We start from the raw sequence: 15,902 nt of genomic DNA on the forward strand, positions 1-15,902 counted from the left end.
ATTACTGTTTAATAATTGGAAAAAAAATCATATTGAAATTTTGGAAGGGAACATTATCCCCCACAACCAAAATGTGGGCAACAGAGATGATGGAGACGTTACATCTGGAAAGAATTAGATTTGTCCTATTGGACAAGTATAATTCTTTTGAACAGATATGGTCTCCATATATACAGTATTTAGAGAAGTAGCTGTTCTTGGCAACACAGCTCGACGTGCACCCTGCGGGATTTGGTGAGAATAATTCATTTTTATATTGGAATTACATATATGTCTTTATTGATACTATCACTTGTAGTAGTGTTATTAATAATACATATTGTGGTATTATTTTTTTTTTTTTTTTTTTTTTTCGTTTCTCTTTTCTTTCTTATATATAATCAAATTATTATTTAATCACTCTCTTAATGATTTATAACTGTTCTATTCTTTCTCTATCATTATTTCTAAAAAAATAGTAGATAAGTATTACTAGTGTTTTACTTAATGCAAATTGAATTAATTTGATATAAAGTTGTTTGAAGCATTGTAATTGATTATCTTTAATAAAAAAATATATTAAAATAAAAAAACTAACTCAATCTCATTTATTCTGCTTCTCACAATCTCAAACAAATTCTGACTTTCATAAATCCGTACTGATTGTGCTCAATAATGTTTTTAAGTTAACCTTTATCACAGGGTGGCATGGTGGCGCAGCAGTAGAGTTGCTGCCTTACAGTGCTTGCAGGTTCGATTCTGACTACGGGTGCTGTCTGTATGGAGACTGTACGTTCTCCCGGTGACCTGCGTGGGTTTCCTCCAAGATCTTCAGTTTCCTCCCACACTCCAAAGACGTACAGGTTTTTTTGGTTAATTGGCCTGATACAAGTGTAAATTTTCCCTAGTGTGTGTAGGATAGTGTTAATGTGCGGGGATCGCTGGTCGGTGCGGACTCAGTGGGCGCTGTATCTCTAAACTAAACTAATACAATAGATTTCAGCATGTTCCTGACTACTGATGTCAAGTTTTCTGACCTATAGATCCAAGTTATGACATTGACTCTTCTCAAATAATGGGTTAACATTTACCCATCTCAATCACCAGCAACAATGCCTAGGGTTCAGAAATTCCTCATCAAACACAACACTGCTCTGCTATTCTCCCTATTCTGCTCAAAACTACCTCAATGACCTAGCTTCTCATCACCTGCCCAATATCTTTCTTTGGCTCAGTGTCAATTTTTATCTAATTACCCTTGTGAGAATCAGCTTCCACCACTTTTTAGTACATTAAGGGTGCACTATATATTCTGGTTGTCTCAATGCTCTTTTTAAGCTTTATTCATACTGCCATCTGCTGAACACAGCTTGATCCTTCAACAATTTGTATCAATGATTCGTAACCAGTTATGATAGTCTTTTGTACCAGGCACCTCTCTGCAGGATGCCCCAAATTAATTGTTTTCCTTCAGCCTTTAGGGCATCTCGCAATTATTTTGAGAGAAATTGAGCGGGGATAGTAGAATGAAGACATTCCATATTATTGATATTCTATTCACAAAGATGTTGCCAATATTGAACATACAGTATGTAGGAGCCATTTATGCTTATCAGTATATTATAGCCATGTCTAGATATTTCTAGTTCTTATCTGTATGTACGCTGGCAGGTGGGATTTGATATGTAGAAGGGTGTGTCTTCATCTGGAGAGGCTAGCGCAGACTCAGAGATTTAGAGTTTTCCTCGAGGGATGGTGAGGACAACAGTTTTTACCACGATCACGATCACGTTAACGACCACGGCAACGATCGCACGGTCACTGTCTGAAGAAGAAACAGTTAGTAAGAACGAAAAGTTATGAATTATTTCTTTGTTTTGTATTACTTCAATAAAAGACTAATTAATCCAGAGGCAATGACTGGAGGGTTAGTTTTTTTACTATCTGTTATATGTGAGTGCGGGGAGTGCGTAAGCTATGTCTCCACCACAACCCCGAGAAGTAATGGCTATCGAAGTTGGACTTTGAGAAGGTATAGAAACTGCCATTATACAGTACGTCTGATCACATTGTTGTGTAAACTTGGTGAAACTTTGCTCTGCACAACTTTCATGATTATTCTTGTATCCTACCATTTAACCCTGCTACTTAGCTGCCTGGTGACAGCTTCATTAATAATTATTGTACACTGGTTTTGGATGACCAAATCCCAAATTTTATTCAGCGTCTGTGTAGGGGAATCGAGGACCAGAGGACATAGGTTCCATGTGAAGGGGAAAAGATTTAATAGGAATCTGATGGATAACTTTTTCACACAAAGGGTTGTTCGGTGTATGGAACAAGCTGCCAGAGGAGGTAGTTGAGGCAGGAACTATCCCAACATTTAAGAAACAGTTAGACAGATACATGGATGGGACAGGTTTGGAGGGATATGGATCAAGCACAGGTAGGTGGGACTAGTGTAGCTGGGACATGTTGGCCGGTGTGGGCTAGTTGGGCCGAAGGGCCTGTTTCCACACTGTATCACTCTATGACTATGACTCTGTCTGTTAAAACTTCCCTTCCCCCATAATGCAAAGAAAGCTATTTTCTATGACAAGACTTCAGTCACTTCTACAGACAAAATCCACATGTATAATTATTAGGCCACTGCAGACACATGACACAGAAGACTAAAAGATTAATTCCACCATAAAAAAGCTTTCTTCACATTAGTCCCGCTCCTTTGAAGAAACGTTGTATGAAATATAACATAGATTGTCTAACTTACTTTTGGTAGAGCATTAAAAAATTCATTTGTATTTTAAAGATAACTATATTTTAGCAAAACATTCTTCATCTTTGTCTCCCTTGTCCTGAGATGGCAACATTAACTTCCAACAGGTTTCAAATCTGCCAAATGGAAGCTGTTCTGATTTAGTTGTAATGAAAGGTCATTGACCTGAAACATTAATGCAGTTTCTCTCTACAAATGCTTCCTGGCCTGCTGAGTAATTCCAGAATTCTGCTTTTATTTAATTGAATGGTCTATTGGGTTTTGTTTCTAGTAAAATAACTTGCCTCGGTTTGCTAAACTTTATCTATAATCATCTCCGATATCCTAAAAGATACAAATTGTATCCTTTATGAAATGCCTGAGGCCGGAGCCTAAAAATAGTTCCCGCTAAAACAGCATTGGTTATGCTTGAAAATATAATTTACTGAGCAAACCCTATGGAGATGGTTTAACCAAGATTTGAATACCACTAGGGCATCCCAATTATTTCACTGTCAATGTTTTTTTTGATACAAGTGCTGCTGATTCAGGCATGTATTGGGAAGAATACCTGAGAATGCATCTTTTGTTTCTCTTCCAACAAAGAGTCATAGGCTCTGTTATGCACACCTAAGAGCAGATAACAATACCTTTTCAGAAAGTTTAGCAATTCTTTCAATCTACACAACCATCAGCCTGCATTATTTGTTTATATATATATATATTAAAAAACTATGAGTTTCTCAGGCTCTTCAATGACAAGAGAGACAGGAGTTTTATTGTCATGTGTCCCAGATAGGACAATGAAATTCTTACTTGCTGTAGCACAACAGAATATGTAAGCAAAGTACAGATAGTGCAATAGGCTGTTATAGTTCAGAGTTTGTTTGATGTTGTATTTAATAGCCTGATGGGGAAGTGGCTGTTCCTGAACATGGATGTTGCAGATTTCTAGCTCCTGCACCTTCTTCCCAATGGCAACGGAGAGATGAGTGTGTGGCCAGGATGGTGTGGGTCTTTGATGATGTTGGCAGCCTTTTTGAGATAACATTTTTGTTTAGTTTAGAGATACAACGTAGAAACCGACCCTTCAGCTCACCGAGTCTACACCGACCAGAGATCCCCACACATTAATACAAGCCTACACACATTAGGGACAATTTACACATATACCAAGTATACAAACCCGAGCCACTTAACATACAAACCAGTACATCTTTGGAGTGTGGGAGGAAACCGAAGATCTTGGAGAAAACCCACGCAGTCACGGGGAGAACGTACAAACTCCATACAGACATCACCCAGTCAGGATCGAACCCAGGTCACTGGCTCTGCAAGCTCTGTAAGGCAGCAACTCTACTGCTGCGCCACCATGCTGCCCTTCATCTATATTTTTAAACTACATCTTTAAAAATGTAAATAATGTCATTGAGGATGTCACCTAAGTCTATATATGATTACCTCAAGGATCCCAAAAAAAGATAAATTGAACCCTTTGAGGAAATAATTGTGCTGCTGGCCACTTTGATGCTTTTGTCTTCAACCAGAATTCAATTTCCATCCAAACAAGAACAAGATTTCTTCTGACTCTCTGGAATGAGTGTACAATAATCGACAATAATTAGTTAAGTGCTCCATCTGATGGTGAATTGAAGTAATAAATTATCTCATGAGAATAAAGGAAGTGGAATATTCAAAATAACATTCTTTGGTTGAGATAGTGCGGAGTTTCTGCTGAAAATGTGGTAAGACTTGATTTCAATTATCTCACTGATGGACTAACTAGGGAAGGGCACCTGTAAGTGGGATTTAGAGGAGGGCACGGAGTGGAAGATTGCAACCTTCACGTGGTCCTCCGCCCTGTTTCGACGCACAAACGGAAGATCAAACTTTAGGCTGTGCACGCCACATGAAAGAAGAGGAGGGCACTTGCAAATGGTGAATTAGAGGAGGGCACCTGCAAATGGTGAATTAGAGGAGGGCACCTATAAATGGGATTTAGAGGGCACCTATAAATGGGATTTAGAGGAGGGCACCTATAAATGGGATTTAGAGGAGGAACCTACCCATGTTATCCAGGGATGCTGCCTGACCTGCTGAGTTCAACACTTTGTTTTGAAAGCATCTGCAGTTCTTGGTTTCTACTAAATATATCATCTTCTATTCAAATGCTTTTGGCAAGGCTTGCACACAATAATGGACCACTGGTTGGTAGACCGGTAGCAATTAGTCAGACTTAAAGGGCCCTTTTCAGAATGGCAGGCAGTGACTAGTGGGGGTACCATAAGGCTCTGAGATGGGACCTGTTATTTACAATATATATTAACGATTTAGATGAGGGAATTAAATATGACATCCCCAAGTTTGCAGATGACACAAAGCCGGGTGGCAGTGTGAGCTGCAAGGAGGATGTTATGAGGCTGCAGGGCGACTTGGATAGGTTGGGTGAGTAGGCAGATGCATGGAAGTTGCAGTATAATGTGGGTAAATGCAAGGTGATCCAATTTGGTGGCAAGAACAGGAAGACATGTTATTATCTGAATGGTGTCAGATTAGGAAAAGGGAAGGTGCAACAAAGCCTGGGTGTGCTTGTACATCATTCACTGAACGTAAGCATGCAGGTACAGCAGGCAGTGAAGAAAGCTAATGCATGTTGGCCTTAATTTCGAGAGGATTTGGTTTAGGAGCAAGGAGGTCACACTGCAGTTGTACAGGGCCCTGGTGAGACCACACCTGGAGTATTGTGTGCAATTTTGGTCTCCTAATTTGAAGAAGGTCATTATTGCTACTGAGGGAGTGCAGCGTAGGTTCACAAGGTTAATTCCCAGGATGGCAGGACTGACATATGACAAAAGAATGGGTCGACTGTGCTTGAATTCACTGGAATTTAGGATGAGAGGGAATCTTAGAGAAACATAACATTCTTAAAGGAGTGGACCGGCTAGATGCAGGAAAAATGTTCCCGATGTTGGGAGAGTGCAGAACCAGGGAGTCACTGTTTAATAATAAGGCCATTTAGGACTGAGATGAGGAAATAAAATTTCACCTAGAGAGTCTCTCTCCCTCCCCCCCATTTTCTTTCCAAAAAATTAATGCTGAACTAACACACTGAATTACATAAATATAGGAAAATTCCATTTATTGGTAAGAAATTCATCTACAGTAAATGGATGGAAGTGGAGCCACAAATTGTACTAATTTCCTGACATTTGGCTCCAGTTTTTCCCCAATTACATTTATTTATTGGCGTATGTCCAAGATTTCAAAGTAGACAATGCTACAATTCCAAAAATTCTCAATTATTCTAATAAATAACACAAATCAGATTTGTTTTTATTATAAGTAGTCAGTTTTATACATCAAATCTAGAAGACATACATTTCATACATTTTGAAAACCAAATGGCACTTATGATTTATCTTAAAAAAAAGCAGGCTGCTTCAAAAGGCTTGAACTATTCTGAAATACAGTCCAAATATACAATTTAACTACAAGCATCAGAATTGGTTCCATGTCTATACTGCTTACTCCATTTTAACTCCTTTTAATTGTGTGAATAAGAGAACAGCCTCAGTATCCTGAAGATTTGTAACATTGTAGGTGTTACCTATAAAAGAGAAAACAGTTCGATATGTAGTTAAGAGATTATTTTTATATATTAATTGTATATTTATTTGACCAAAGATGGATAGGCAGCTGTCTTTTAGCCGATATCCACCTTTCAATTATGTGGACAAGTTAATCATACAAGCTGAAATGTAAGTAGCACACATGCTATCAATACCAAGATGCTCAGTTAACCTTGCTATTGATTTAACTTCACTTGCAATTATAATTATATCATGACCAAGAGGGTAGCAAGGGAAAAGGGTAATCTATGAGTGTAGCCAAGTGATATGGGCAAGGTCTAAAATAAACACTTCTCGTCTGTATTCACCAACGAGAAGAGCATTGTGAGTTCAGGGATGGGTATATAGATAATCTGGAACAGATCAGTATTACGAATGAGGAAATGTCATATGTTGTGGGATGTGTTTGTGGCAATAAATTCCCAGTGTGGGATGAGGTCTCTCCCAGGTTGCTACAGGAAGCAGCTGCAGCCTTAGCAGAGATGTTTGCTGCTTTGTAAGCTGCAGGTGAGGTACCAGCAGACCAGGAAATCCCATCTCACTAATTTGATTGAGGTAATTAAGAATATTGATGAAGATAGGGTATATGTACATTAGTGAGGCATTTGACAAGATCTCAATGATAGGCTGGATCAAAAGATTATGGCACAAAACCCAAGTAGAGCTAGATAATTTAATCCTGATAGTGTGAGATGATGCATTTTGGAAAGTCAAATCAGAGTATCACATTGATAGAATATGGAAGGAGGCTCGGGAATGCTAATCTTCTGGGAGATGATGTAGGGTCTTTTCAGCTCGGACTCTCTGACTTAAGATCAGCTTCCTCCCCATTGCCAGCCAACCCCTGAACTAATCACCTTTCACACTCCTTTCGCGGACGTACTGCCACATACCTTTAGTCAACCTCATTTGGTTAATCATTGTGCTTTAATTTTTTTAATACTACTTGGATTTTGCACTTTGATATTGCACCATTCTGCCGTTTTGAATTTGTCATTATATTTACTTTTGTATTTTTCATGACTGACTGTTTACTCTTTACACTGTGAGTTGCATATGAACATGGAATCTTATTGCACCCTGGTGTATATAACAATAAACTAACCTAATCAAATGAACAGAGGGAGCTTAGGGTTCAATCCATAGTCCCCTGAAAGTAGAAGCATAGGCAGGTAGAAGACATACTGCATGCTTGCATTCATAGGCCAGGGAATAGAATATAAAAGTTAGGATGCCATGTTTAGGATGGACCTGCAGATGCTGATTTAAACCAAACATAGACACAAACAGCTGGAGTAACTCAGCGGGTCAGAGGGCATCCCTGGAGTAAAGGAAAAGGTGACATTTCGGGTCGAGACCATAAGGTCTGAAGAGGGGTCTCGACCCGAAACGTCAACTATTCCTTTTCTCCAGAGATGCTGTCTGACCCGCTGAGGTACTCCAGCTTTTAGTGTCTATCTTAGGATGTCATGTTGTAAGTTTACAAACACTGGTTTTGTGGTAAATACAATATAAGAAGGATGCAATTGCACTGCAGAGAGCACAGGGGTGACTCACCAGTTTGTTGACTGGTTTAGAAGGCTTTATTTATGAGCAGAGATTGGATAGGTTGGGTTTGTTTCCCCCGTGGAGCGAAGGAAGCAGGTGATTCAGGAGCATAAAATGACAAGTGGTAAGATAGGGATGGACAGTTCAGATTATTTACCCAGATAGAGGTGTCAAAAACAAAGGGTACAGGTTTAAGGTGAGGGAGAAGTGATTTAAAGAGGTTCGGAGAAGCTAACCCCCCCCTTCCTGTATTTTATATCCGCAAGTCACTGCAAGAGGAGGTGGTAGAGTCAGATACAAACACTACATTTAAGAGTCATTCCGTAAGGCATAGAACGATACTGGCCAAATGTGGAAAAATGGGATTAATATAGATGAGCACGATGAACAGCATGGACATGATGGGCCAAAGGGCTTGTTTCTGTCTAGAGACAACTCTGTCTCTACAACAGAAAATCAATTATCTGTTTCAGTCACCATTATAGCACTCCCTGGCATGTAATATATCCCTTACAGTCAGCAGAAATTAGTTTAAGATGGTATATTTTTCATTTGGTGTGGATTACAGGATATTATGTGTACACTGATGAATTCTTATCAGTATGTTTACATTTTGTTTGTCTGTATTTCGGTGATTGTAATATTAAACAAAGCAACTATTTGTAAGGCTTACACTCAGAATAATCAACAAGATAAAAGACCACATACCTGAAGGCACGAAGAAGTAATCCCCTTCTTTGAGATGGTACGTGGTACGGTATATTGTAATGCCCAAATCACCCTTTAGGATGTGAAATATCTGTAATGCATCAAAAAACTAAGTTAAGTTCAGGCTAAAAAAGTCAGACCAAAGTTTCTTCAAATGCCAAAAAATATGGCATCACACATGAATATATGAATATACGATAAATACAAATGAACAGATTCTGAAAGTTTGCAATCTAGAAATCACGCTGTGCTTTCGTCTAAAACAATACATACCTTTAAAAATCTTTAGAAAATCTGATATCAACATACTGGAAAGCAATAAAGTATAACCAAATACTGGATGTGGATTAGAAAATTGCAAAGTTTCAAATACTGCACTTTAAAAGATCAACAAAACTCAACTGTAATTACCACGGCAATGGTCAAAGAGGTGCTAATTTCACATTTAAACCACCAGCATTTAAGAAAAACGTGTAAGGGAATGTGTGCATACAGCGAGCTTCAGAAAAATAAATCAGACAGCTGTATTACTTAGCCAATCAAAAAACTTAACGTGCCAACAAGAAGTTTGGTGAATCCACCACACATAGCAGGGGATTAAATCAGGATGCATTTGAAAACAACATTTCCTATATGTTTATCATTACTGACCATATCAGTACTTCTGATACATTGGCAGAATTTTTTTTTTCAGGGGAACAACATTTGTACTGCAGTTTAGAATCATAGGTGTAAAGCATAGGAAATGGCCAGATGGCACATCAGTGTGGTGGTAGATTATCCAACTAAATCCTCTACTATGTTCTTCCGGTAATTTGTATTTTTCCATTCAAGTACATATATAATTTCCTCTACAATGTAACCACTCATCCTGCTTGTCCCACCATTTGACCACTGGAATCCAATTCACACCTCTGCATGCAAAAATAATTGTCGCGTCAGCTCATATTTAGAGATCGACAAAAAAATCCACATTTTTTAAGTACCAATCACTTCTGTCAATACTTTCTGTATGTCTACTCAATCATTCTCTAAACATTCATGATTTTGAGCCATTGCGTCAAATCTCTTAACATTGTGCTCTCTACAAAGAACAATCACAATTAACCAGTCACCATTAATAACCAGCCTTTCATTATCAGTAGTATTTAGGCAGAGCTTTCTTGAATCTCCTCCAAGATTTGAATGGTGGTGGCCCATCGGTAACGACGATGGCGGGTTGTGCAGTCTCAATTCTGGTGAGTTCTGACATGGCCCACGAGTCCAATTCGTGCAGTGGGGGCAGATGAAGATCATCACTGGCAGGTTCTGGACGGCAGCCTTCCTCCTCTCCTTGGCTTTGGTAAGTCACTCTAGGCGGCGCTCCGCGAAACTGCTGGCTGCTGTTCGCACTGCTGCGCGCCAGCGTGTTCTGTCGCTGGCGCAGGCTTCCAGTTGCTTGGGTGCAAAACCGCAATAGTGTAGATGGTTCTTGACGCAATCTTTGTACCACTTCCTGGGATGCCCAGGTTTCCTTTGTCCCTGGGAGAGCACGCCGTAGAAGACCTGTCGAGGCATGTGGGTTTCATCCATCCTGATGACGTGCCCAGTCCATCGGAGCTGTGCTTTGATGATCATTGCCTCGATGCTTGTGAAGCCGGATCTGTCCAATACTTCTAGGTTGGGCACTTTGTCCTGCCAGCGAATGCCCATGATGGACCGTAATAAGTGCAGATGGAACTTCTGAAGTTGATGGATGTGATTCCTATACAAGGTCCACGCTTCACAGCCATAGGCTGGGAAGCACAACTGCTTTGTAGACTTTGAGTTTAGTTAACAGCTTGATGTTGTGGTGGTTCAACACTCGTGTATGCAGTCAACCAAGTGCTTGACTGGCTTTGCTGATTCTCGTTGAGATTTCCTTGTCCAGGGAGTCATCAGATGATATTACACTTCCTAAGTATTTGAAGGAGCCATCAGCTTTCAGCTGTGTGCTGTCAATGTGCACACTTGGGGGCGGTGCTGCAGAGTCTGGAGCCGACTGGTGGATGACTTCCGTTTTGCTGAAGCTGATTGTGAAACCAAAAGCCTGTGCTGCTTCCGCAAATTTGGTCACAATGAACTGGAGGTCAGACGCCTCGTGAGCCATGAGGGCGCAGTCATCCGCAAAAAGGGCTTTGAGAATAAGCCGTTGTGCATCTTGGTTTTGGCGTTCAGAGGTCGAAGGTCAAAAAGAGATCCGTCCAGACGGTTCTTCAGATACACGCCACGGTCGTGGTCCTGGAGTGCGTGACTCAGGACGCAGCTGAAGAAGAGGTTGAAGAGTACAGGGCCAGAACGCAACCTTGCTTCACGCCATTGGAGATGTCGAAAGGTGCAGAGGTTTCGCCGTTGACCAGATCTGTCCCTGTCATGCCATCATGGAAGAGGCGGATGATCTGGATGAACTTTCTTGGGCAACCGAGGTTGTGAAGTATCAACCGTGTCAAAGGCCTTTGTCAAGTCGATGAAGACTGCGTAGAGGTCCATCTTCTGCTCAATGCATTTTTTCAGTATCTGTCTCACCATGAAGATATCAGCACTGCTGCAACCAGGTCTGAAACCACACTGAGACCCCGGCAATTGATTAGGTGGTTGAGAATGACACGTGTCAGTATCTTTCCAATGACGGACAACAAAGAGATGCCTCGGTGGTTGCCACAGTCAACTTTGCTACCTTTGCTTTTGAACAAGGAGACAACACAGGCGTCCCTGAATTCATCGTGCATATTCTCTGTCTCCCAGATGCTGGACAAGGTATTGTGAAAGGCATCTAGTGTCTCAGGACCTGCTGCCTTGTAAAGTTCAATAGGGATTCCGTCCATGCCTGATGCCTTGACTGATGGTCTTCTTGATCTCTTCCAAAGATGGCTGGAGGTCAAGGTCATCAAGTGTTGGCTTTTGTGGGATCTGGTCGAGAGCGACTGGGTCAACGGCCAAGGGTCCATTGAGGAGGTTGGCGAAGTGTTCTCTCCATCTGTCTGAGATGCAGCTTTTATCCTTGAACAGGGTTTTGCTGTCAGTTGTAAGGAGGGGGGGGGGGGGGGAGGTGGTCAGCTTGGGTAGACCATACACAGCCTTGATCAAGCTGAAAAACTGCTTAGAGTTGTTTGTGTCTGCGTTATGTTGAACTTTGTCAGCTTTACTTGTCCACCAGCTGTCTTGCATCTCTCGTAGCTCCTTCTGTGCATTGATCTGCAGGTGTTTGAAGCAATTCTTTTTGGAGATGGAGGATACGACATTCTGCCACTCGATTCTGTTTTGTGTTTCTCCTCCAGGAGTTTGGTTATTTCATCCTTGTTTACATCAAACCTGGTGACTCGCTGCTTGTATCCAAACACTTCCTTAGCTGACTGTCATCAGCTCTTTGAACTGGTTCCACTTTTCAGTTGGGTCGCCGTCAATGGTCCATGAGCAGTCTGCTTGTTGTCCAGCTGAGACTGGTACTTCTCAGTGACGTCTGGTGGTTTGAGCATCTCGGTGTTGAATGATGCACGGAGAAGCTTAGATGTCTTGCGCTGTGGCAGAGGGATGTGCCGATTGAAAATTGACCTGACCAATCTGTGATCCGTCCAACTCAGCTCCTCGCATGACCCTGGTTATCTTAACTCCACGGACATTCCGCCTGCGGACAATGACATAATCGATGAGATGCCATAGCTTGGACCTGGGATGCATCCACATGGTCTTGTACTTGCTGGCCATTCTGAAGAGGGTGTTGGTGATGGTGAGGTAATTTCTGCACACATACTCAGGAGGAGTAGACCGTTTCCATTCATCTTTCCAACACCGTGAGGTCCCATCACCTGTTCCCAGCACAGGCTGTCACTGCCAACTCTGGCATTGAAGTCCCCAGCCAGATAAGCTTGTGACTGGCAGGGGTTTGCTTCACCATACAGTCAAGGTCCTTGTAGAACTTCTCTTTGACCTCATCACCGCTTGTCAGAGTGGGGGCATGAGCGGTTATGATAGTCAGGTTGCAAGAAGAGGCGAGGGGGAGATGAAGCTTCATGAGATGTTCATTTACTCCTGTAGGAAGATCCGGCATCTGTTGTAAGAGGGATGTCCTTATAGCCAGTCCAACCCCATAGATTCGATCTTCGTTCTTTACTTTGCCTTTCCAGAAGAACGTGTAACCACCCATCGGTTCACAGACTGATCCTTCATCGACGAAACGCGTTTTGCTGAGAGCAGCAACGTCGATCCTGTACCGAGTCAGTTCCCCGGCTATAAGGGCTGTTCTTCGCTGGGGCCTTGCTGTGGTGTCTCTGTCCATGAGAGTGCGTACATTCCATGTGGCCAGGATGAGTTTCCTTTTTTGTTTCTATAGTTTCGACCGCAGGTGAGGGTTAAACTGCCAGCTGCGGCTTGCTGGCCAGTTCGTTGAGGGCAGACAATGTTTAGGACACCTTTTCTAGTCCCCTCCCTTACTAGGGTAAGCAGTGTTGTCCTGAAGAGGGCTGCTCAGTCGCCTGGGATGCTGCCGAACTTCCTTGCTGCCCTGGTACAAAGAAGAGCGACCACTGGTCCATAGGCCACCTTCGGAACTACGCCTTCCAATAGTAACCTCTACCTGTCGCTTTGCTCCTAGCCCATCGCCGCAGGACTTTGTGTAGAGAAGAGGGCTGCACAAAAACCTGTGCGTGAATAAGTTTACGGTGGAGAAGCTGTTGCACTGTAACATCCCCACCCTGCCGGCCGCAAAGGTCAGAGTCCAGTGGTATAAAAAATCATCACGGCTGGAGACTTCTTGGCTGCAGTGGATGGCCCTGTCGTCTGTAGTGCTCTGACCAGCCCTTCGCATTCCAGTGTGTTGCTGCGTCGCAGCCGTTGGTTCATAAAGAACTCTTCCGCCTGGTCCGCCAAAGCAGACTTTCCATGAAGGATGAGCATGTCCCACAGGTTGAACTGGACTATATGGTACCAGCTGCAAGGCTACGCCTTGACCGGACAGTAAAGACGTGAATACAACCTTCCTAAAATGTGTTCCTAAATGATATTTAATTCTCTGTCCTTCCTCATTCTTCCAAACAAAATGCACAACCAGACCCGATTTATTAAGTTAATCTTCCTTGTTTCTAGTAAATATACTCCCACCTCCTCACTGACTAACTCACTTAAGTATCTCATATCTGCAAACAAGAACATTGTTAAAAATGGGCATATAGACAATAGCAAGACATCTCTAGAAGTGGTGAATGTAGGCAGAGACTGAAGTCAATGCAGCAGTGGCACATAGACCATGAAACAGTACAGCACAAGAACAGACCCTTCGTTCCACACTGTCTCTACCGAATATGATGCCAAGACCAACTCTTATCTACCTACACATATCCCTCCATATCCATGTACCTATCTAAAAGGCTCTTAAATGCCTCCACCACCACACCTGGCAGTGCACTCCAGGACCTCACCACCCTTTGTAAAAACACATACCCCACACATTTCCTTTAAACTTTACCTCTCGCCGTGCCACACCCATATCTTTTTATATTACCAGTAGTTTTTTTCTATCCTGGGAAAAAGATTCTGTCTACCCTATCTATGCCTCTCCAAATCGTATATACTTCTATCTGTCTCACTTCAACCTCTGGTGTTCCAGACAAAACAATCCAAATATCCAACCTTTCCCTGTAGCTAACACCCTCGAATCCAGCTACAATTCTGGTAAACCTCCTCTGCACTCTTTCGAAAGTATCCGCATCCTTCCTGTTTGAGGTGACACCAATACTCCAAAGGCAGCCGAACCAAAGTCCTCTTTATCTGCATCACGACTTCCTGACCCGACCAATGAAGGCAAGCATTACCATATGGCATCAATACCATTATTTACTCGTGTTGCGATTTTCTGGGAGATATGAACTAGTGGTATCCAGCAAATCTTGGCATGGTTGAATGTGACAAGGGCTTGAGACTATGCACCCCAAAAACAATCAGCTTGGAGGAAAAAACATGAAATAAATGTTAATATTTTATTTACCAATAACCACACAAAATTTCACTTACCATGGTATCTTTATAAACCATCTGACAACCCTTTTCTTTGTATGGTCCCAATACAAGTTTGCCACAAGAAAATGATGTACAGTTTAAACTCTTGCAGATAGCAATGGACCTATTATCATTATACTCTGTCCTTAAGGGATAGAAGAAATCGCACATTTCTGAAGTTTTAACACAGTCTAAAGAAAGAAAGAAAAACAATTAGATATTGGCAGCAAAATCATGGTGGTTATTGCGGTGCACAATTAATTAAATACCGATCTATTATTCGTGCTTAAGTTCTTCACATGTAAATTTACTTTCAAACAACTGCTTATTTCCTATTTCCACTATAACTCACAAAGTACAAAGCTAAAAAAGGATGATCAAAGTGGAAAAAAATCATAACAAATCAATATCTAAACTACACCTCTTCCCACACTGCTTCCTGTAAAGACTTTATCCCCTATTCCCAATTCCTCTGTCTACGCCGCATCTGCGCCCAGGATGAGGTTTTCCATACTAGATCATCGGAGATGTCCTCATTCTTTAGGAAACGGGGGTTCCATTATAGATGAGGCTCTCACTTGGGTCTCCTCGGTATCCCGTATCTCCGCTCTTGCTCCTCCTCCCCCTAATTGAAACAAGGACAGGGTCCCCCTTGTCTTCACCTTCCTCCCACCCCATCAGCCGTCGCATACAACATTTAATCCTCCAACACTTTTGCCCCCTCCAACGGGATCCCACTACTGGCCACATCTTCCCATCTCCACCCCTTTCTGCTTTCCTCAGAGACGGTTCCCTCCGCAATTCCCTGGTCAACTCGCCCCTTCCCACCCAAACCATCCCCTCCCAGGTACTTTCCCCTCCAACCGCAGGAGATGCAACACCTGTCCCTTTACCTCCCCCTTCGCCTCCATCCAAGGATCAAAACAGTCTTTCTAGGTGAGGTAGAGGTTCACTTGCACCGCCTCTAACCTCATCTGTATCCACTGTTCCAGGTGTCAACTTCTGTACATCGGCAAGACCAAGTGCAGGCTCGGCGATCGTTTCGCTGAACACCTCCACTCAGTCTGCCTTAACCTACCTGATCTCCCGGTTACTCAGCACTTCAACTCCCCCTCCCATTCTCAATCTGACCTTTCTGTGCAAATTGGAGGAACAGCACCTCATATTTCACTTGGGTAGTTTAAACCCTAGCGGTATGAACTAACTTCATATAGCTTTTGCTTTCCCTCTCTCTCCATCCCCTCCCCCTTCCCAGTTCTCCCACCAGTCTTTCT

At 42.2% G+C, this 15,902-nt stretch overlaps 1 protein-coding gene across 1 annotated transcript in view; it reads right to left on the reverse strand.

The window, feature by feature from the left end:
* Positions 1–5,847: 5,847 nt before the first annotated feature.
* The window catches only part of cenpc (centromere protein C), a 75,073-nt gene continuing 65,018 nt past the window's right edge, over positions 5,848–15,902 (reverse strand). The window contains exons 16-18 of the mRNA XM_033018424.1: positions 14,644–14,819; positions 8,620–8,710; positions 5,848–6,341 (exon numbers count right to left, since the gene is read on the reverse strand). Of these exons, the coding sequence (XP_032874315.1) occupies positions 6,259–6,341; positions 8,620–8,710; positions 14,644–14,819 (350 nt within the window). The 3' untranslated portion in view covers positions 5,848–6,258. The remainder of the gene's footprint in view (positions 6,342–8,619; positions 8,711–14,643; positions 14,820–15,902) is intronic.

This window comes from Amblyraja radiata, chromosome 3 (genome assembly GCF_010909765.2).
Source record: "Amblyraja radiata isolate CabotCenter1 chromosome 3, sAmbRad1.1.pri, whole genome shotgun sequence".
NCBI lineage: Eukaryota > Metazoa > Chordata > Chondrichthyes > Rajiformes > Rajidae > Amblyraja > Amblyraja radiata.